Source organism: Meleagris gallopavo, chromosome 3 (genome assembly GCF_000146605.3).
Source record: "Meleagris gallopavo isolate NT-WF06-2002-E0010 breed Aviagen turkey brand Nicholas breeding stock chromosome 3, Turkey_5.1, whole genome shotgun sequence".
Classification (NCBI taxonomy): Eukaryota; Metazoa; Chordata; class Aves; order Galliformes; family Phasianidae; genus Meleagris; species Meleagris gallopavo.
The window spans coordinates 91,327,459-91,351,692 of record NC_015013.2 but is presented as its reverse complement, the minus strand read 5'-3'; the positions used below and the strand labels follow the sequence as shown (position 1 = coordinate 91,351,692).

At 37.3% G+C, this 24,234-nt stretch overlaps 2 protein-coding genes across 2 annotated transcripts in view; both read left to right on the top strand.

Annotated features, from left to right (window-relative positions):
• Positions 1 to 343: 343 nt before the first annotated feature.
• Positions 344 to 9,435, top strand: LOC104910470 (zinc finger protein ZFAT-like). Its single transcript, XM_031552938.1, has 4 exons — positions 344 to 511; positions 5,572 to 5,690; positions 7,088 to 7,214; positions 9,251 to 9,435. Exons 2-4 carry the CDS (start codon positions 5,652 to 5,654, stop codon positions 9,418 to 9,420), a joined length of 336 nt encoding a protein of 111 aa, XP_031408798.1. The 5' UTR covers positions 344 to 511; positions 5,572 to 5,651; the 3' UTR covers positions 9,421 to 9,435.
• Positions 9,436 to 19,805: 10,370 nt separating this feature from the next.
• The window catches only part of LOC100550950 (zinc finger protein ZFAT), a 41,962-nt gene continuing 37,533 nt past the window's right edge, over positions 19,806 to 24,234 (top strand). The window contains exon 1 of the mRNA XM_019614393.1: positions 19,806 to 19,872. Within this exon, the coding sequence (XP_019469938.1) occupies positions 19,806 to 19,872 (67 nt within the window). The remainder of the gene's footprint in view (positions 19,873 to 24,234) is intronic.

The window sequence follows — 24,234 nt, the reverse complement described above, 5'->3', positions numbered from 1 at the left end:
CACTCAAAAGCTGCAGTTATTTTAGCTCTCCTACTCCCTCTTTTCAGACAAAAATTACTTTGTTCAGGGCAAGTGAGTGAATCACTTGCAGAGAATCTCTGTGTGGTCAGATCTGATCTCATTATGAAAATACCCAATTTATTGAATTGTAAAAGTAAGTACTGATCTTATAATGATGAGAATTCCTTGTTGGTTTTTTTTTGTTTGTTTGTTTTTGTATATAATTACAAGTTAAAAATTGTAGGTAAAATTTAGTTATGACTTTGTGTTGAATTTTGGAAGGTCTCCTTGGGAAATGCTCAAACTAGAATTCAGCCTGGTTTCTCTGAATCTAAATCTTGCAGCTTAGAGCTGTTTCCTTTTTGCTCCTAGCCTTTCCGTTGTGCACATTGCCATTATTCCTGCAACATATCTGGTTCCCTGAAGAGGCATTACAACAGGAAGCATCCTAATGAAGAGTATGTAAATGTAGGTTCTGGGGAGCCTGCCGCAGAAGCTCTTATCCAACAAGGTAAACCTCCACTTTATAAGATTTGATGTTATCTTGCTGAAGCAAACGTGATGTACAATAAACTTCTGCAGGATATTTATTCCTCATGTTATTGGGTGTTATGTTACAAATTAGTACTACTTTCTGGTAATTCTGAACAACCTGTCTTTAACTGTTCTTTCACTGTCCTTTGTTCTTGATTTCTGAAGGTGAGTGAATCAGACTTCTGACCTTGCCCGTTCTGTTCACTGCTGTGTACATTTATCTTTTTCACTTGTCTCCTTCTGTAAGTAAAGATTCGGTATCTTTGAAATGAATGATACACTGATAAATTTCGATGACAATTTTACAAGGTTGAACTAAACATTGAGAGTAAATGACACTAAATTGTTCCCCCACAAAAGAGAGTGCAGATAAAACCAATTGCACAGAGTACTGCTCAAAAGCTTGTTTGTGGCCAAAGGAAGCACAACTTATGTATGTAAGTATTAATATAATGTAAATCTTAACAACCTAATTTAAGAATAATCATTAATCTAGATCTAATGATGTTAATCTTGATGGCTTTGTCGTCTTCTCCCCTTCTGCTTGAGGTCAATTTTGCATGTTTTACGCTTTCTTTTTAATTGTTCTGTAGCTCCAAATTACATCCAAATTTACTGTTTATAGTTTAAAGAGCAACAAAGTACTTATGAAGGGCATCAGTATTATCTATCTGCAGACCTTCTTTTTTTTGGTAGTTTATAGCTGAGATCTTCATTACCAAGCTTGTGTCCCATTTCTTATCACTCCTTGTCTTCTATGCTGCATCCTGTGTGTCCACATCAGAAGGTTGTTGTACCTGGCCTGCATTTCTCCACTTTGTATCACTGTGCTAGGGTCCTAAGTGTTCCATTCCTTGTTATTGTATAGTTGTACTGCACAAACAAAAATAAAAAGTGATTAGATGTAGACACCTGTCAGTTGGAGAAATTGTCGTCATAGACAGGTTAAGAAGACATAACGAGAATATTGGGGGATATCCAAAATTCAAGAGCTAATTGAATGTCAGAAGGAAAGGAAAATCAGCTTGAATTATTTTATTTTATCATGCTTATGTAGTTAGCATTAGAAGTTCTATTACTCACTGTCATTATTTTTTGTTGATAATTTTCAGCTGAAGTCCTGTATTTCCTTCTGAAAAGATGGGCAGCACTATTTGCTTTATTTCTGCCATTTCTACTTCATACAGGCATCAATCACCATGTAACTCATTCCTTGCAGTGCCTGGGTAACAGCAAAGCACTCACATGTACTGGTTGTCTGATTCCCATCAGTCCTTTTTTGCACTGGGCAGCGAATCAAAGCAAACAATTGACTCTGCTATCAGATACTTTTGTGAGTGTAAAAGGTACTCAGAGGTTCACAAAACACAAACCTTATTCAGTTCTAGTGCCTAGACTTGAAGATGGAAAGGCCTAATTAAATAAAAAAAAATTGTTCTGGAAATATTTTAGGGTTTGGTAGAGCTGATTTTTTTATTCTTTTCCACTGAAACAAACAAACAAACAAATTATAAAATAGAGAATGCAGTTGTTGTCAGAGAATTAAGACCTTGGAATGAGATTGAATAGGATTAGCCTTTATGTTTTTCTCTGCTAGACATGCTGTTTTCCCTGACTTTGCAACCTTCTTTCTTTTCCTTTCCTTACACATTACCCATGCTACCACTAACACTGTGCTTGCTTCCCAGTTGTTCACCTGTTCTGTAGGGTATAGGAACAGTGAAGGGACTTCAAATTTGTGTAACAGCAACCAAGACTATGCCTCATCTCAGAACTATCATGAGGAAAGCCACGCTAGTAGATGCAGTTTTCCCTCATGCAACCTCCTTTGCCAACTCCTCTTCCTCCTGTGTAGCCCATTATGAAGAGTATTACATGTGGACTCAAAAAGGGGATAATTGTAGATTTCTTGTCAGACTATATGAAGATTCTTTTTTTTTTTTTTATTTTTTTTTAGTTTTTTTCCCCTCTCAGTGTCTTGGTATCTCACTAGGAAAGAAATGTTTTCTTTGGGAGACTGAATTAATTAAGATTTGCATTTGGAGTTGCACATAAGTGCTATTTAAGTTAATAATTTTTTTTCCTGATTTTGGAATCAGAAGATCTTTGGGTCACAGCACAAATGGATCAGTGTGGACATATGATGCAGTGTGACAAGGTATGCAACCTTGGTCAGAAGTTGCAACTTGCTGCCTCACTAGTCTCTATCAAGCTTCAATTTAGCATATTCATGGATCTGAAAGCTATTTTAGAAAATTATTCATGTATTCATATTAGAAAAATGACTGTTCAGACTTGATATTAAACAAGTCCTTTGAAATTAAAGGACTGCAGACAAATATGAAAAGGCAAGAGAACCAGTAAATGAGTGGGTTTAAGAAAAAAAAAAAAAAAGGGAAACAAACGAAAATTAGCACCTAATAGAAGCCATGTAAAAATATTCCTCTTTTTGTATTCTGCTTGTCCCAAGTTACCCAATGAGCTGAGAATGAATCATCTCACATGCACTCATCTTTTCTTCTCCATTCTTTCTCCATTCTTGTCATTTGGTTTGTGACTACAGTGCAGGTGTTCCAAGTATCTTAATTGTAAATACTTACACGCATATAAGCTGCTGGATTGCACTCTAGATTCCTAGAAGTGCTCACAGAATAGAAGAGGCAAGAGGATTATGTATTGCTTGGAACAGCCAGGAGGGTTTCTCTTTGGAGCTTGTATTAGAAGACTCTGCCAAATCATTTGATAGTTTCTTTTTTTAGTTTAATTTGTTCTCCAGTGTTGAGCATGTCACCTTTATTTTCCTCTGTAAACTGCTTACTTTTTCTTTACTGATTGTTCCCTGCCATCCGTTGTTTTGCTTATGTATTTCTACACTCTCTGGAGTATGGGTTTTCTATTTGTGTTCATGCAGCAACTTGTGCAGTACATTCTGGATGATCCATTTGTGGCCTTATGGTCTATTATACCACTGTCATCACTTTAGCAGACAATAACGGTTGTCTTTGTGTATTTTTTTGTTGCAGAGATCAGTTTTGATATTAAAAGTAGAAAATACATCATTTACTGACTCTCTGCTGCCAATTTTTAAAGAATTGTGCAAAAGTTAATTTTCCAAAGATTTAATATCAAATCACTGACCTAGACTTAAATATTATCAGCTCTGTGCTTTCATAGTTGTTCTTTATTTAAAGTCTCAGTAACAAAAGTTGCACTTTAATTAATCTGATATATTGTTATAATGGTTTCCATAACTAATGTAGGAAAGGCTTCTCTTACACAGTGGTATTTCTTTCTAGTAGTACAGATTAGTGTGGAATTAATATTTAATTTCCTTTTCTCAAACCGATAATTTCTTTGTCCTCATCAGAGCCACATTATTTTGCTTTTGTGAACTGCAGAGCTTTAAGCCCACTAATAGAGAAACCAGTTCAGTTTTGTACTGAGATAGAATATTAAGCATCTGCTATAATAGTGAAGTTTGGTGAGGATTTACACTAGACTGAGAGCAAAGAGGGGGAAATGATAGGTGAATATTAAGTGTCAATGAGCGACTGTAGTGACTGTGTGTAGTTACATTCTATTTAACCAGAACAGAAAGTTTATTTTCACCTGGTAGAATACCATTTGGTGGATTTCCATGACTGTAAAATCGAAAGCTTTTTCTAATCACCTTATGCTTAAAAGACTGTGGACAACGAGAGCTTGGCCTATTGCCAGTTTATGAGAGTCTGTTTGAAGCATTGAACATGATGAATAAGAGTCATCATTTGCCATCTGGTGGAATAGCTCCTAAAGCAGTTAGATTTGTTAGAGTGAGTCCTGGTCACCTAATGCAACAAATTATCATATGTACATTATTTCTGCTCTGATTTAGTCAGTAGGGAAAAAACAAACAACAAAACAAAAAAACAAAAAAACAACACTTACTTGCATAATTACAAACAGCTGGAATCTGACATTTGACCAAGTGACTTCAGTAAGAAAAAGAAGTGAAAACTGTTTAGTCTAAATTTGCCGCTTATGATGTCATCATATTCAGTATTTTTTCACCTGTAAAAAATTGTTTACTAGATAAACACTGTGCTAAATTCACAAATATGTTGTTTTGAACTTGAGAAAGCCAGAACAAGTATCTTCAAAGACAACAAGTGGACAGCAGGAAGCCAGTATTTAAACCTAAAACTTGACAGAGCCCATTCCTGTAGATTTTTTGAATATACATACAATTTACATTGGAAACTACAACAGCGTGCAATGGAGCAAGCATTAAAGTTTCTGAAGAACTCTACAATTTGAAATAAAAGAATATTTATTGTGAAAAAGTATTTATTTAGAATTTAATGCACGTACTAGTCTTAGTTTATGCTTGGCCTATGGCACAATATGAGTCACAGTTACCCTTGGACTTCAAAGAAATGTCACTTGGAAACTACAAGTGGTCTCTTAGTGCTGCTTAGATTGAGTTTCAACCAGAATCATGACTGTGAGCTCATGTTCTTGCCCAGTAAGTAAGTTGTTACTTACTTTGCAGTTTAAATTCCTCTGTTACATTTTGGTTATCTCTCTTAACATTTAGCTCAATAGGCTTGAAACTGGTTTTCACTTGGACTTAATTACAGAAATGAAGTATTATCTCAAGCTAATGCAGATAGTTGTATGTTTGTAACTGGGGGAGGGATTCCCAAGAGAGAGAGATGTAGAAGCAAAGAAAGATGGAAACACCATTCCTCCAACTTTCGATCCATAACAGGGAAACATGAAGGCAGGGAAGCAAGATTGCTATACCTTTCCAGGTACATGAGTTGTTCCAGACTCCTTTTATTACCATTATCCAAAATTGCCTTTAAAGCATTTAAGAGTTCTTTGTGAGTTTTTTTTTTTTCCAGTTTTTCATACTATTTACATTATGAAAGCAAAGATTTTTAAATTAAATTGTAAATCTTAGCAGAGATGAGGTTAAATGAAATGAGTATTTACTTCCTTGAAAAATACCTAATAGAAAAATAACTAAAGGAATTTATTTTTGTCTCCTTGTAGGTGGTATTAAGTGTCCTGTTTGCAGCTTTGTATATGGTACAAAATGGGAATTCAACAGACATCTTAAGAACAAGCATGGAATGAAGCTTGTGGAACACGATGGGGAAACAAAGTGGGAGGTAAAGCAAAGTTTTCATGGATTTGGCCCTAGGATTTTAGGAAGTTATGGAGGGAAAGTTAAGGATAACAAGTATTCAAGTGTGTTCTCAACTTTATATAAGAACAAGAGGTCCTGTGTTCTCTCATCACCATTTTCAATGCACACACTCCTGTCACTGTTAATATTGACTGCTTTCATGACTAGTGATTGGACTAATAATGTACTGTGTTTTTTTTGTATAAAGAAGGCTCTAGTCCTCTGCTGTAGAAAGAATGAAAGTTTTAGCAAAAATATGCGAAACTAAAAAAATGTATATACAACAAAAATACATACAGAATATTCACTGATGTTAACTTGAAGGTGCCCAAAGCTGTGAGGTTGTATTGAATTAATGAAAGAAGCTTATGATTTGGTCTGATGTTAAAATACAGAATGTATATGTTAGTCGGCTAAATAGGATATACTATTATAAAGAGTATGTCTTCCACTATTTAGTCTTGTATCCAAAGTATATAGGAGTCAGAGCATCAATTATTAGGATCAAAGCTTAAAAAAAAACTTAACCAGATCTAAGAAGCCAAGTCAGGAAAAAAACAAGACAAAGCCAAAACATCACCTGAATTTTCTCAGTGGGTGGGGTAGTGCAGCTGCCTTAAGCAGGTGTAACTTTTACATCTTTTCTCTGCTGTAACATGGGTAGCAATTTGTTTTGAAATGAAGACTGGTACTTTAATGAAACAAAATTGAATGTAGATGTAGAAGCTATGGCAAAACCACAGAACCATCCAGTCACTTCCATTAAGAAATCACAGTTAGCAAGCTGAGTTTCCACTGCCTGATTAGTTCATTGTTGGTCTCTAGTGACAGGAGAAAAACAGAATTCAATTGCAGTGGACAAGTCAGTTTCAGATCCTGCTGAATTTCAGGCAGTCCAGCCCTAAGCATCAGTCTGATGGCTGGTTTAGAAGTCTGTCCTGCAGTTTGTGTTCAGCAGTACGCATGGATAGAGTGCAAAATTCTCAAAAACTGTCACAGTAGGTTCAGTGTTAGACAGTTAATCAAAGGAGAAGGGGCAAGTATTTTAAAATGTAGTCCTTTGAAGTGTTATTTCCATATGAATTTTACAAACCATACTATATACGCCCTCCTTGATGGCCAAACATGAAAAAGTAAGAGGACACCCAGGATTCAAGCAAATCTCTGTCATTGGAACAATAATAAAGAGAAAAGTCCCATCAGAGCAAAAGTACATGTTAACAGCCTCTTTTGAAAATAGTAGTTGTGGGAAAGATAATTTCCATAACTCTTGTTTATTGCCCAAAACTCATTATTTTTAGGCTCATAACTTTGATTGTTCTCTAATTTGCTAAAATGAGAGGGAGATTATCCATGCATTGGCTGGGTTTTGTTTTCAAGTTAACTGCTGAAGTTTCTGAAGAAGCGTCTACTCAGTATCTCCATATCACAGAGGCTGGAGAAGATGATCAAGGTACTCAGGCTGCTGTAGCTGCATTACAGAACCTTAGATACACTTCTGAAAACGGTAAGTTACTTTTCTGGGGGTTGGAACACCAAATATGTATTTTTTCATAAATATCTAATTCTTTTCAGTATAGTGGACAATATACAATCACTGTGAAACAATTAAAAATGCTGAAATTTGTCATCCTGAACTTTTTGGGAGTTTATATTTTTTCTTGAAGAGTAAATAGTAAGTGACCATTCATAATTAATTTCTGTGTCCTTGAATCATTAATAATTACCACACTGTACTTTGCCTTTTATTATTAGATGTGTGGAATTTCCTGCCTGCATTATTCAATGTATTGTGAACTCAGCTGCCTTGGCAGAGCAGATGGTGTGTATCTAATGGCAGTTCTCTAGCTATCATTTTTCTTCCTTTGTAAATCAGCCATCCTGCAGAACTGACACAGTGGTATGCTTAATTTACCATATTCCTAAAACAGTACAACCAAACTTAATTCTAATGGTACAGAAAGCAGAATGAACTATTCGGTATCACATTAGACAAGAAAAAGAGGAATTAGATGAGATTGATAAGTCAGGAACAATAACAACTGCAAGAAAAAACTCTTAGGTCTAAGAGAGTGTTAAAATAGAGACTAGAATCAGTGCTTATATTTTTTGAATTTATGTGTGTAAATAAAGGCAGTGGCTGCCAGAAGAGAGCATTTTACCATTGCTGTGAACTGTATGGTTCACCATACAGATAAATTTCACAAGCTCCCGTTTCTTTTGGCATCTCCAAGCATGTCGCAGTTCCATTATGTAACTGGCACTTTCTGTATATTGGTAATAAGTGGGAATTCAGAATGAGTAAAAATATCTTGAGAAAAATTCTTAAGATATAATATTTAAATTAAAGTAAGCATGATCACGAATATGCTGCATATAACAGTTTTGATTTTAAGCATGAGGCAGTAATTTTCAAAATAGAACAATTTGGTTTAACCATCCAACTTTTCTGACATATTCCCTCTAGATATAAAACCTAGTAGTTTATACCAGTTATGTAACTGAAGGCAGTTATATAGGAAAAAATGAAAGAAAGAAAACATTTTTCAGTTCTCAGATAAAATTGTATTTCATTTGGATAACAAAATATAACAACTTAGTTTGAAATTAAGTGATCTGAGCTAGATTCCCACCACAGTATCAGTTTGTAAAGGTTGGGAGTTAAGACATGAGCTTTATTCCATTGACTGGTTCCTTCAGGCCTCTTTCCTAGCTCTGGCACTGATTTCAGCAAATTAAAGCAGCTTTATCATGACCTTGAGAGTTTTCCTCCCTTTCTGACATCTGTCATGCTACTGCTAATCGTATGGACATGCAGACCACAGGAGGGGGATTTCTATTCCTGCATGTCACAAAACATTCTTCAGCAGCTGAGTTTTTTCTTTTTACATTTCGGGAGAAGTGAAAGTATATAATTTTTTTTGTAAACTTGCCTTTCCTTTGGTAGAATTGCACACAGAAAGATAATTTAAAATGTGACAAACATGTTCTGATCCCATACTTATAATGTAATAGGCATTGTTTTTATCAAGACATTAACTTTTTCACTTTAGCACATTAGTGATAATTTAAGGTTGAGAGGTGTTGCAGACATTCGGACAGATGATAAACACAGGTATCTAATATATCAACCAGCTGTCTTTGTTACAGGTATAGACTTCAGGTTCTGCTTAATATGAATGTCTGGCAAATATTCATTTGGATTTGTATAGTCTCGCAGCTGCATAATTTACAGTTACTGCTGTTAGTTGTATCTATTGTTTGCTTAGTCAATGTATTCTTTTTGATCTCTTTAAAATAGTCATAAAAATGAGCAATGTAGTTTCACTTGTTGATGCACGCATTCCTCAGGCAAATTTGTTTTGTGAATACTTTCATCCTATAGATCTGTTATTAAAGTGTCATGCTAGTGAGCTGTTTGAATTTACAGACAGCACAATGTATCAAGGTTAAAGCATGAGGGAAAAGAGTGGCAGTTAGATTTGCATACCCTTAAGGCCTGCTTTACTGTAATAATCTTATATATACTGTCTTTCTGATAAGGTGAAAGACTTGATCCGGCAGCTGTAAACATTCTGCAGCAAATCATTGAGTTGGGATCGGAAACCCATGATGCCACTGCAGTTGCTTCTGTTGTTACCATGGCACCTGGAACTGTGACAGTAGTAAAGCAGGTAAGAGCTCTTCTCCAGAACAGCTTTGTTTTGTTTTAGTATATTTCTTGTGAAATCAGTGTTGTTCTATAAGGCCTAAATTGTGAATGACTTTGTAAGACACATACAGCATTTGTCCTAAAGTAATTTTGTCCCTGTGTTGTGTGTGTATATGTATAGAATCATGGAATTGCCCTGGTTGGAAAAGGCTTTAAAGATCATCAAGTCCAACCACAATCTAACCATGCTACCCTAACTGACAACCCTCCGCTAAATCATGTCCCTGAGCATGACATCCAAATGGATTTTAAACACATCCAGGGGTGGTGACTCAACAACCTTCTTGGGAAGCCTATTCCAGTGCTTAACTCCCCTTTCAGTAAAAAAGTTTTTCCTGATACCCAACCTAAACTTCCCCTGACACAACTTAAGGCCATTTCCCCTCATCCTGTCACCAGTGAGAAGAGGCCAGCCCCTCTCTTGCTGTAAGCACCTTTCAGATACTGGAAGAGAACAATAAAGTCTCCCCCTAGCCTCCTTTTCCCTAGACTAAACAGCCTAGTTCCATCCCAGCCCCAGTTTATATGCACACACACACACGTTTATACATAAATACACTCTATATTTATATAAAATACATTGCCATCAGTACAAACAGATAAAATATAAGTGGATAAATTCGTATAGGAACATGTGAGAGCGAGAAAATACAGTGTTTTCAGACTTCTTAAAATAGTATACCTTCATCATGAGTGGGGATGTAGTCCCACTGTTGTCTAAAAGAGTCAGGAGTTCCTTGGTGCTGCATTATTTTGGAAACAGAAGAACATGAAAGGTTTGTATACAACTGTGCATGCTCTGCAACCATTATATTGTTTGACCATAACCATGAATGAGTGACCATCATTTGTCCTTTCCACTGCTGTCCTGTAGCTAAAGGTAGAGATATATGCAAGGTCTTAAAGTCACATGCCATGAGAACAAAGAAGACTTGTGCTCAGTCTGAGTTCATACTGCCTTTCTTAATGAGGATGCAACAAAACTCATTTGCAGGCATGTAACAGCTCAGAGAAGAATATTACTGATGCTCCTTAACAGCAGTTGCTTCTGTGAGACTGAAGTCAGTATGACCACTCACATTAGGGAAAAATGAAGAGAAAAGTGAATTGTAGTTGGTTGAGAAGACAGGTAGTTGATTTTGTTGGTAACAGGACAAGACCAGAAGATATATGTCAATATTCTGAAGAGCGTGAATAACATGACTTGTTAATTTCAGGCAAGGATTCTGTATGTGGGAAAAGTGCTGGATTCAACTGGTAAAGAATTAAGTGACAGAATTTGTAGTAGATAATGTAGTTCCTTTTAAAATGGGACAAACCTTATAAGGTACTGGTAGAAGAAATGTTAGTATGAATGTATATTTCTTGAAGTTTAGTCCTGCACAGGTTTTGCTAAGAATATTTGCATATGTATAGTATTGCATTTTAGAAATTAAGAATGACAGGATACACAAGATTGTCACATAAACTTGAGCTGGCTATTGATTATGAGCCTTTTGCTTCCTCAGTTTGTCTTTCTCACAGATGTCTTGTAATTTCGATGCTGAGACTTTTTTCCTCCCTGTTATGTTCTCCATGCTATGCTTGTTCTTTCTGTTTCATCATACTTCTTTACTTCATACCTTTTCCTGTTCTGTCCAGTTTTATTCCTCAGGGTGTCTGCACCCAAGGTAGCTGGTAGGCCAGGGAAAGGGAGTACATGAGAAGGCTTAAATTCCTGAAGCGTTTGAGGAGCTCCTTTTATTTAAATGAACCCAAAGTGTTGTTATTGTGGTTGCCTGAACTAACTTGAGGTTTTAGTATTGTGATTATTAAATTCATAAGATTTCTGTGGAAGAGTATAGTCTGTGAAAACACTATTAAGATAATAGCCACCCAGATGTAAGGGAAACAAGGCAGAATTTCAAGAAAAAGCATTTCCAAATTTATTTTTTTTTATTTTTATTTTTTACTTAGCAGATGTTTTCATTAGGAACCATGTAAGAATTTTGGGGTTATTTTTTTTTTTTTAATTAGTTAAAACAGATCCTGATTTGTAAATTAAATTCTATCATTAAAAAGGAGAGACATTTAATCATCTCTACATGCAAATTTAAAAGCAACTTTAACTGTACTCAGTGCCAACATGTATACTATGCTGTATTTGTGACCTATTTAAAAGGTTAAATGCATTATTATCCACAACCAAATACTGTTCTCTCCTTAAAAGTGTGTATTTTGAAGCCCTTCTACCAGAAACCTAGGAGAAAACAATGCCTAGATAAGTGGCAGCTGTGAGGAAGAAACTGTGTATGTGAAACTAGAAAAAAATGGTGACACCAAGCTGTGTGGTGTGATCAACACACCCAAGGGACGGGATGCCATCCAGAGAGATCTAGTCAGGCTGAGCAGTGGGTCCAGGAGAACCTCCCTCATGAGGTTCATCAAAGCCAAGTGGAGGTCTTGCAGCTGGGTCATGGCAACCCCCATTCGCAATACAAGCTGGGAGATGTAAGGATTGTGCTGAAAAGGACTTGAGAGTACTGGTGGATGGGACTCTGGACATGAGCCAGTCAGAAAGGCAACTGTATCCTGGGCTGCATTAAAAGAAGACAAGTCAGCAGGGTGAGGGAGGTGATCCTGCCTCTCTGCTGTGTGCTGGTGGTGCCTCGCCTTGAGCACTGCATCCAGATGTGGAGTCATCAGCACAGGAGAGACATGAAACGTGTTGGAGCGTGCCCAGAGAAGGGTCACAAAAATCATCTGAGGACAAAAAATCATCCTAAGAGGACAGGCTGAGAGAGCTGGGCTGTTCAGCCTGAAGAAGAGAAGGCTCCAAGGAGACCTGAGAGTGGCCTGTCAGTATCTAAATGGGGCTATGAGAAAGAAGAGGACAGACTCTTTAGCAGGGTCTGTTGTGATGGGACAAGGAGGAATGGTTTCAAAGTAAAAGAGGGAAGATTTAGACTGTATATAGGAAAGAAATTTTTTACAATAAGGTTGGTGAGGAACTGGAATAGGTTGCCCAGAGATATGGTTAATGGCCCGTCCCTGGAGACATCCAAGGTCAGGCTGAGTGGGGCTCTGAACAACCTGATCGAGCTGTAGGTGTCCCTGTTCATTGCAGAGGAGTTGAACTAGATGACCTTTAAGGGTCCCTTACAACTGAAAGATTCTATGATTCTATGAAAATTAATAATTTAAAACATTCAGTGACTTCTGACTACTGAATCTGATCAATTTCTCATTCATCTCAATGCCTATCCTCTTTCTTGTTAGAGCATCTGAATTTGCTGTTAGCATTTTGTAAGTGTTCATATTGCAAATTAATTCTATATGTCACTTTTTAATCCATAGTTTTAGCCTTTGAGTTTACAAGCTGTTAAGAACTGATCACTGCTTTTCCCTTGCTTTATATATATCAACAAATTCCAGTGGTCTAATGTCAGAGTGGTATAAGCTCTACTCCTACATCAAATATTGAATTCTCAGAGCACAGAATCTTCACTGTTTTTCTTTTCTGTTCCTATTGTTAAGAGTGCTGTTGATTAAAAATGCTTTTTTCCTCTGATTTTGAAGTCACAGAGAAATAAAATTAGTGTAAAACTGTAGTACTTCTCAAGCTGAGTGATCTTGTGCTTCCTCTGCTTACATTGAATTTTTCTAATACCTTAGATTCCTCGTTACCTTGCGTGGGCTCTGTGGAAGTAGAGCAAGGAACAAAAGAGATCAGTAGAGGTGTTTGTTTTTTTAATGATTTTTTCTTTTCTCTTTTAATTTCATACTTCTGATGCTTTATCAAATCTGTTTGACCTATGCCACTGCTCTATTTATTATTTCCACTTCTTCCCAGCAGAGAATAGCTTCAGAATTACAGCCACACCTATTTTAGCATGCGGGGAAAAGTCTTTAAATGTTATTAACATGATTGTAATCCTCTCCTATTTGGAACTGACAGCTTTTCTTTATTTCTTTAACACTGCATTGCTTTCTATGGGATATCACTCATTTGTACCTGCTTCTTTGTCAGGTTTTAATTATGCTGAGTTCCTAATTGTTAACCTTGAGGTGATTGTAAGACACGTTCGTATTTCACTTCCCCACTGGAAAATTTATTCCACACTCTATTCTGTGACCTTCAGCTTCTCTTGTGAATTGTGAGACAAAAAATTCATTCAGGGTGTCAGCAATATATCAGCATCATCTGTCACTGAATTTCCATTCTTGTTCTTCAGTGGCCTCTCCAAGTCCTTGCTTAGCTGCTTGGTTTCATTTTTTTTTTTCCTTAACAACATTTATTGTCCTGATTTTTATGCTGTTAAGTTTCTTTTTTTATGAAGAGCATACATAACCTATTTTTTTCATCTCTCATTTTTGGCTGGCCTGGCAGATTGCTTTCATATTTCTATGTTTGCACCTAAAACTTTCTTCTAAATGCTATATTAGTAGGACATTTTAAACTTTTTTTTTTCTTTTTCTTCTGTGAATGTTACACTACATTATTGCTATCTTTTTCTTTCTTTTCCTCCCTGGAACTTTCTGCAACATCTGTACTCTTTACTTTCACTTGTAAATGTGCCATTGACACTTTATCCCTGAAATTATGTGAATCCAGATAGTACCCATTGATAAGGCAACCTTCTTCATCCCTTAGTATTTCCCCAAACTGCGTGTTCAAATGTCTTCTCTGTGCAGTACTTGTAGTGTTTCATGTTAATGGAAGACTTTTACCTGGAGAAACAAGCTTTGTTAATCCTTCTCAGTAGACTGCTACATGTCACGTATATAGCTAGCTTTGTCTGGTATCTTCTTTTTAAATTATTTTTTATTAATTCGCAAGCAGAAAGGTTATGGAGTTTACAGTGTTCTATTGCATTATTTCTCTGAGTTTTATGTGTTCATATTGCTTATATATTAAACCATGAGTACAAATTATTATGCAGCTGTACTCAAGATCAGATTTTGTATTCAGAGCTCCCACCTCACGTATTGAGTGCTGAGAAGAAAAAAATAATTCAATTTTGACTATGGAAATTTTATATTTGTTGTTCATTGGAATGATTTTATAAAAGAAAATAATTTCACAGCATAACAATAATGAATCCCAGACTGAATCATTATTCATAATATGACTTCAAAAAAATGTAAATAAGTCCTATCTAGCTTGGGTTATGATTGGGAAATGGAAGTTGTTAGCTCTGATAGTGCTATGTATGTGAGTCCTTTCAAAGATTCTGTCTAGAATCTGAAATGTCTTCAGCTCATTCTTGTCTGAGAGCCAGTATATTAGATTATTATCAAGATTAAACCTTTTTAGTATCTAGTTTGGGAGAAATTCTGTCATTTTGTTGTACTATAAGAGCATACAGATGATAGGCACACCAAATGCCTGAGAGAAAACCAGGATCCAGTTGTGAGGTTCTGCCATTATATTCTGAAATTGGCAAAAAACCACAGTGAGGCTTTGATCAGAGCATGACACAAAAAGAACAGTTTGTCAGTTTGAATCTATTTCAGTTACTAGTGATCAAGTCTGGATTACTACAGATAGTGATGGTATTTATGGCATAACGTTTGAGATATTCTGTACTTACTAGAAAAAGTAAAATGGGAAAAAGGTGAAGGCATGGAGTAGTACATTTGAAAAATTGCTAGGAAAGAGACTAATGAATGCTTTAACAAAATAAGAGGTACCCATAGTGTATGGTAAAGGTAGACAAGAAATTGGACATTTCTGCGGAAACACAGAACATAGCAAGGAGTGCCTGGCACTGTAAAGCAAGTCACTTTCCTTTCTCTGGATTTAATTCTCTGTGACACATAGCAGATGTCATTTTGCTCTCATGCTATAGGGTGGAAACCAAAATGTTTGTGTTTTTGTTTGTTTTGCTAACAGAGTTCTTTCAGTTCATAACTTATATAGGTAGACTGTATTTTTAGTTCGCGTGTTGAATATAGGAGCAGGATTGGAGGATGAGTAATCATGCCAGTATCACAGCCACACTTGATTAGCAGTGTCTGCAGATGTGTTTTCAAGACCTTTCAATTACAAACTGCCTTGAAGTATGACTGCATCTTTCAGTTAGGCGCTACATCAAACAAGGAATGCCAACTAATTTTGGAGGAGAAGATTGTTCCATGTTAAGCATTTGTTTGATATAAATACCATGCTTCTTGAGAAGAAACGTTTCCCTCACAAATGCACACAGCTGTTAAATTATTTTTTAGCAGAAAAGGACTCTGTCATTATGTTCTGTCTGTAAATGATTCTCTGTGATGACAAAATGCCAAGATATCTTTTGTTGGCTTCACAAAGCAAACATTCTTGCTTGTTTCCTGAATCATCCTGCCTTGATCATGGCATCAGCAGAGTTGTCCCTTTCTGGACTGCATCCAGCATCTCTCATTTTTGTTATAGTTGTTGCTCTCCCATTTCCAGTGGTCATTAGCAGGAATGAGTAGTGGCAGCTAGATATATTCTATTTCAATACCTGTATTTTGTGTAAAGGCAAGGATTTTTATAAAATCTCTCTGAAATCAAAGATAGAAACCATGTAGAATTCTTTATCCAAATCTAATTTTATATTTTTGCTTCAATTTAATGAGCAGAGCAGTAGATTTTTGGATTTCTAGTTTCAGTCAAACTTGTAGATAACTATACTGTAGTACTCAGTTAAGTTTGATTGCATGTTATCTATGTCTACTGTGTTACCAATATTTCCTGTTTTTATGTAGATATTAGTAAACAATTGTGTTGTTAATTTGCTTGTCTTTGGACCTGAAATATGTTTTGAGCATTTTTATTAGCACAGAAGTTATTGTTCTGATATGAGAAACTCATCAGCAGATGATTATGTAAAGCTTTAAATCTTGTCCTCAGTATTATTTATCCTGTATGAGCAAGTTACTGAAATCCCTTTTTATTCAGAGCAAATCCTGCCTGCCTTGTACACAGAAAACTGCTTGAGTAGAGCAGCACTCTTTGTTCTCTTTAACAAAACCAAATCATTTCCCCCTCCAAAATCCAACTAACCTATTCCCAAAGTATTTTCACCTCTTCAAATCCGTGTACTTTTCCTTAATTCCTAATTCTCCATAACAATTATACCTGAGTGAGCACTGCAAACAGAATTTTTTTTCTACAATCTTTCTTGTAGCACAATGGCATATAAAAGATTTAGCTGAAGATTCAGAGCTTCACTTCCTAAGTAATACACAGCCATTTGACTCATATGATCTTTTTCTTTGTTGATGTTTGGCAAAACTATTTGGCCACTCTAAACAACCTTCTCTTATCCCAGTTAGACATTGCATCAATCCTCTGTTTTCCTGGGGCTATAAAGCTATCATTTCAAGCTCCCTCTGAAGAAGATAATGAATATTATATTAACCATTAGTAATTATTTGTATTATTATTTTTACTACTTTCTCACTTACTGGCCCATCTCTCTTTAGCTGTTAAGATTTTGATTTCTACCTTTGATCAGTCTGTGAAGATTTAATTACTCATTACTTTTCCTAAATAACTTTCTTAATGCCTTCTTCCATATTATGGCCAGGAAAGTCAGTGGTACCCTGGGGTGCATTAAAAGAGCATGTCCAGCAGGTCGAGGGAGATTCTCTTCCCTCTGTACCCTGCCCTGGTGAAGCCACATCTAGAGTATTATGTCCAGTTCTGGGCTCCACCATTAACAAAAGATAGGGAATTTCTTCAGAGAGTACAGCAGAGGGCCAAAGAGATGGTTAGGAGCCTGGAGCATCTCTATTCTGAGGATAGGCTGAGAGACCCGAGACTGTTCAGTGTGGAGAAAAGAAGGCTGAGGGGGATCTTACCAGTGCATATAAGTATTGAAAGAAGGGAAGTCAGGTGGATGGAGCCAGGATCTTTTTGGTGGTGTCCAGCAATGGGACAGGGGCAGTGGCTACGAACTGGAACTCAGGAAGTTTCAGCTGAACATGACAAAGAACTTCTTTAAGAGTTGTTACAGAGCACTGGAACAGACTGCACAGAGAGGTTGTAGAGTCTCCTTCTCTAGAGAGATTCTAAACATATCTGGATTTCCATTGCAACATACTGTAGGGAACCTCCTTCAGTGGGTGGTTGGGTTGAATGGCTTGCAGAGGTCCCTTCCAACCTCTACAATTCTGTGGCTGTCCTTAGTTATGTGGATTCTTAATGAAGAGCAACTTGTACCTCATTGTGTTCAAAAGTACACCACCACCAGTTATCTATGGTTAGGCTGTTGGTATGTTGACACTGCTGCCTGTTACATGAAGGTAGAATCATAGAATCACCAAGGTTGGAAAGATCTCCAAGATAATCCAGTCCAACTGTCCAATATTTCCCAGTAAACCACCCCCCTCAGGGACACATCAACACATTTCTTGAACACCTTCAGGGTTGGTGACCACCACCTCCCTGGGCAGCCTGTTCCAGTGCCTGACAGCTCTTTCAGAGAACTACTAATCTGAGGGTACCACTGTCACGTTTATATTCTGCTCACCCATCTCCTTTTGTCTGCTTACTGTTTCATGATTTATGTTGAAATTATAAGACCTTTGGATGTGAAATACTTTTTGCACTTAGAATACCTGATAGAGTTCAGATCCTGGTCCAAATCACTATACTAATACTAATAATGAAGAGCAGCTATTGGCTCACTTCCTCTTTTTTCCCATTCCAAAATAACAGACAAGAGTGATCTTAGTACCTCTGCAGCATGGAATTCAGCTCTGTTCCTGAAAAGCACAGTAACATGTTTTCAGTCTGGACTTCTAAATACCTTGATCTCAAGAGCAAGTGTATGAGTTGTTTCACTAGCTATACGTATCTTTATCAAGCTTAGGAAAACACTGGTTTTTCATGCATTTCATACTTTGTTTTAGTTCCTTTCATCATTTCATTCTGTGATCTCTTCAGGCTGTGGTAAAATCCTACCATGGCAACAACCACTTTTTACAAAGTGACAGCAGAAGTAATGCATAGCAAGGATTACATATCAGCTTACAGATGATCACAGGACAGAATTTTATAGCATAACAGATCTTCAAAAATAAGCATCTAATAATATTACTATGGCTGTCATGTCAACAGGTACTGCATGTTATACTTCAGAAGTACTCATATTTTAATCTCTGATTTGTACCTACTTTATCCTTGTTACACTGTTCATCCTGAACTTTTGTTAATACATAGAGTTATGTATGTGTTGATTATCAAGACTGACGTTCCTTTAGCACATGGAGCAATTTATTCTTTATCTCGGGGATGCCAGCAAATAAAAATGTTATTATGGGCAGATGTCCCCATTTTCTTAGTTTCTGTGAAGTTCTTGTCATCTGCATAACATATAGATAAAATCTCTTGTCAACATCAGTGCTCTCTGATAGAACTCTTGAAATTGTGGCAGTATTGCCTTATTTCTTCAGAGGAAAATCTGGTGAAAATGCATTCTACCAGAGAAGACATGTTGCCAATCACAGTCTCTTTGTCAGAATTTATTTGACCAGCCAATGGATGAAGCTTCTTAAAAATCTACTTCACCAGTATGAAGATTTATTTACCACTTTGCATTTTTAATTTTGTGCATCTTGAGTCTTGTATACTGAATTTTCCTGTTATTCTGAAATGAGCGTTCACCAGATTGTCTTTGTTTTGTAGCTCTCTATAGAGATTCTATATAAATGATCAAATTACACCATTTTTCTGTGCATCTGTGTGTACACAACATGTCTGTGTGTAAACCAGAACAGAGAGAGTTCAGATTATTCAAATGGCACCGAACAAAATGGTAGAGGCAGTCCAGCAGGCAGCAGCGTAAGCTGGGGCATCACATAGCCAGGTGCTCTCTATGATCTAGAATGCTTATATTCACTTTTTGTTTTCAGATTTTCAGTTGATAACTTGTACATTTACTTACTGTGATTTCTTACAATATAAATAGAGTCATCTGTAACCTAGTGTAAGATTCTGAATTCCTGCAGTGTCTGTTTAACTTTTCTTCTTCATGGTAATAACCTGAAAGGCAGCACTCAGTCCGAAATCAAGGCACAGATTTTGCAGAGGATTTTGAGTCAAGCTCAGCAAGGTTGTTTTAAACATGTGAATCTGGAATTCCTACTGACTGCAAAGAAAGATGTAAATACTTGTTATTTCTATGAGCTATAGAATAAGAAAGCAGCTTTAGCAGTTTATGTATTTCCTTTTTTCCCCTTTTTACAGTAAGGAAGAAGTATATTTTGGCATATTAATGGCTTGAGTTAATATATCTCAAAATGTAAATTACTTGCTTTGTTTTATAGGAAGAGGTTCCTTAGATGTATCCATTTTTTGTCATTTAGATAGTCCTCAGATATTTGCATTTAGAACTTGAGATAATTTAGAAATCTTGGTCTTTTTATAAAGACATGGGGGCAGAGGATCCATCAACTTCCGTGAGGAAGTACTTTAAGCCAGTGAAGAATATTTATGCAGGTACTGAATTGATTTAGTATATCAGCTGTGTGTGGCTTCAGATTCTTTCTGCCATTCTGTAGTGAAGTATATGCAGTCAGATGCTTATCATCTGGCTCTTGAACAGAAAAGAGGTCACGGATGCTACTCTTCCAAAGATTTCAGTTGCCAATAAAAAGAACTGAGTGTAGTAACTTCATTCATTCTTATGGCAGCTATCCCACTGTTTCATTAGTTTGAGGGATGTTAATTAATATTTTGAGATTATTTCCTGTAGAACAACCTAACAGGAACCAAACAGAAGCATGTAAACATTGAACTGATTTAAAATGTAAATATCCGAAATAAAGTGGTAATTTGTCAAACTAAAAGGATTACAGATAACTGTCCAAAAAAGATACTGGAATCTAGAAACACAAAAAATAAGGACATTAGTCTTCTTTACCTTGCTTAACAAGGGCACAGATCCACATTGATAAAGGTAGATGGGGAGGTTAAATGAACTTTCTTTATTGGCCATTTTAATTTCAAAAGCATATAAAGCTGAATGAGTATTGGATTGTTGTTATTTAATTGAATGAGATTCTAATTTCATTTCATTTTCATGTCAACTGTGCTTTGTCTTCCTTTGTTCATTATTTGTGTACACTCACAGAACTATTTTTTAAATTATTTATAGTTCTGATTTAGAGTGACTAAATTGAGACCAGACGAGATCTTTTTCAGACTGTGTTGTTCATTCTTGCAGCTCTTAGCAAAGTAGAGTAATTTTTCTGGCCTGAGGCGTATTGTCAGAGGATTATGTATCATGCACTAATACCAGAGAAGTTACTGTGCATTACATAATTAAAAAGCCAACTTTTAGACACCTCGATCTGTACGTTTTTGAAGATCAGTACCGTCAAGGACTCTATCTGTGAGCTGACTTAAGAACAAGATGTGAGATTTTAATTGCCTGACATTTTTAACTGCAGCTTTCTATCCAATTCCACTGGCAGTTAGACTTTGGTCCACCTGTTCTGATCTTCTTAGATCAGATGTTGTCGATGTTGTGTGGAGCCTTCTATTTCAAGAGGAGCCAGCACAGGAGCAGGTAGCCTCAAGAGAGAGAATGAAACAGTTACAAAAAGGGAGTGCTGTCTGAATTCACAAAACTCTTAGTGTTTAAGCAGCAGCTAGAGTGTTTTGTTATTGTTGTTGAAAAAGGTGTATAGGAGTATCAGGAGAAGGAAAGTGTTATGTTTCTTTTCATGGTTTAGTTTGTTGCATTTTGAGCAGGAGCTCAAAATGAAAAGGGTAATTTTTGGGATATCCATTTTTTGCAACACCATAAATTTGTTTTCCTGGAGGTGGTTGCAAATTTTCTTATGTCAAGACAAAGCATTCTACATCGCACAAATTGTTAGACATGGAACCTTAGCGACAGCTGGAGCTGTTTAAAATAAATTGCAATTAAAAGGTTCGGGTATGCTTGGTAAAGGATGCAGAACATGGAATGGACTTTATCCTTATCACGTATCTTTATCCCTATAATCTGAATGCTGTGCAGTAAAGCCAGAGTCAGCATCAGTAGCTATAATTGTGCTGTTGAGGTAAGGTAAATGGCATTGGTAAGATTCTCTTTAGAAGTCTGATCTTTTACCAGTTTAGATCCACTTATATTTCATCAGTACCACAGACGTACTTGGACCTCTGAATAATTTAACACCTGAACATACTTGTTATTGTTCGAGAAAAAGCCTTGTAAAGCTTGATGAATTGAGTGAAAGTTCAAAGTGATATAAGTCCTCTGGGGTCTGTTTGTATCTGAAATCTCCCTGATCTGTCAGATACTTAAAACATGGAAGAAGAAAAACTGCAGAAAAGTCAATATACAAAAATGGGAATGGTTGCTTGAGGGAGTGTAAAAAATAAAAAAAAAATGTAGAAAAGAGAACCGAGAAATGAACATACAGAATTTCTCCTCGCCAGTCTCTAAGGAGTCTGGCACGTGCTTGAGCACTTCACTGCTGTTCTCCCTGCTGTTCCCTCTCTCCTCCTAAGCACCAATACTGAACTTCCATAGAATTCCTTGGAGTCCATTCTTCTAATAACACTGCTTAGAAATTAGTGTAGTACAAAGGAGAAGTGGAGAACTTTTGAATCAGTTTCTAATTAAAAAAAAACAAAAAACAAAACGCTTACATCGGTAACATGTTATGTAATTGAGTGGACTCCACAAAGAATAGAATCTATCATACGTATTTTTTAAAATCTCTTATGACTTCATTGCTGCCAGGAGCACAACGTACACTGCTCTGAGGTACGAGGGTTACACTGAAATCTAGTAAATTGATCATGTATTGATCCTTTGTTCTCTTCATATTTCACTTTGTGTGATTGTTGGAAATGCCATCAAGTTTTGCTTTCTGCCAAGGTGTGTAGGAGAATCACAGTTCTGTGTTCATGCTCTGTTGTTGGTGATATATATATATATGTTGTTTATGATTTATATATAAGTTGGTGATTTATAGATTCATTTGATGATGTGAAAAAAGTATTTCTGTAGAGATTGCTCCTAGAGATTCAGTCAGCTACTTTCTTGCAGTGACAAATAAACATCATTTATCTCTGGAAGTTCATTTCATAAAGCATTTTGTAAGTCTAAATGAAAAAGAAATAGGCCTTAGCAAGAACTACCCATTTTCCAAATAGGAAAGGAAGAGAAGATCTAATTAACTGCATGTTGCAGATGCAAGTGGGTTGGCATTTATACTCCAGCTAATAAAACAGCCCTCTTCAATGAACAAGGGGAGTGGTGTATGCTGAAAACACCTAACAGATGCCTTTGCATGTATTTTGTGCGTGTAAAAACCGCTATGCCATTCTGTCCCCAAAATAATGTTACAATTAGTATGTGTTAGAATCAATTTCCTCCTCGTAACTTAATTTTCTAATGTGTTGTTACTGGCCTTGAACATTACGCATCGATGGGTTGTATGGATCTAGTCAAGAGCTAAGTTTTGATCTTGAATTCTTTTGAGTACTGTAGTCTCAGTATAACTTACAAATAGTTGAGTTCTTTTAAATTTCACAGAATCACAGAATTGTAGGGGTTGGAAGGGACCTCTAGAGATCATCGAGACCAACCCCCCTGCCAAAGCAGGTTCCCTACACCAGGTCGCACAGGTAGGCGTCCAGGCGAGACTTGAATATCTCCAGAGAAGGAGACTCCACAACCTCCCTGGGCAGCCTGTTCTTCCAGTGCTATTTCGCATATTTGTGCGAAACTTCCTATGCTGCAGCTTATGTCCGTTTCCCCTCATCCTGTCTCCACGTACCACTGAAAAGAGACTGGCCTCACCGTTATGGCTGCCACATCTCAGATATTTATTAAGCTGGATCAGATCCCCTCTCAGTCGTCTTTTCTCAAGGCTAAACAGACCCAGTTCACTTAGCCTTTCTTCATAGGGGAGATGCTCCAGGCCCTTCACCATCTTTGTGGCCCTCCGCTGGACTCTTTCCAAGAGATCCCTGTCTTTTTTGTACTGGGGAGCCCAGAACTGGACACAGTACTCCAGATGAGGCCTTACCAGGGCAGAGTAGAGGGGGAGGATCACCTCCCTCGACCTGCTGGACACGCTCTTCTTAATGCACCCCAGAATGCTATTGGCCTTTTTGGCCACAAGGGCACACTGCTGGCTCATGGCCAACCTGTCGTCCACCAGGACGCCCAGGTCCCTCTCTCCAGCAGCTCATCCCCCAGCCTGTATTGGTGCATGCAATTATTCCTCCCTAGGTGTCAGACCCTACACTTGCTTGTGTTGAACCTCATCCGGTTTCTTACTGCCCAGCTCTCCAGCCTGTCCAGGTCTCGCTGAATGGCAGCACAGCCTTCAGGCGTGTCAGCCAATCCTCCCAACTTCGTATCATCAGCAAACTTGCTGAGGGTGGCCACTATCCCCTCATCAAGGTCATTGATGAAGATGTTGAACAAGACCGCACCCAGCACAGACCCCTGGGGGACACCACTGGTTACAGGTCTCCAGCCAGACTCTGCACCACCAGTGACGACCCTGTGCGCTCTGCCAGTCAGCCAGTTCTCAACCCACCTCACTGTCCACTCGTCTATCCCACGCTTCCTCAGCTTTGTTATAAGGATGTCGTGGGAGACAGTATCAAATGCCTTTCTAAAATCAAGGTAGACTACATCTACCGCTCTTCCCCCATCCACCCAGCATGTGACAGCATCATAGAAGGCCACCAAGTTGGTTGAGCACGACCTCCCCTTGGTGAACCCATGCTGACTACTCCTGATAACCTCCTTTTCTCCCAGTTGTCTGGAGATGGTTGTCCAGCACAAGCTGTTCCATCACCTTTCCAGGGACAGAGGTGAGGCTGACA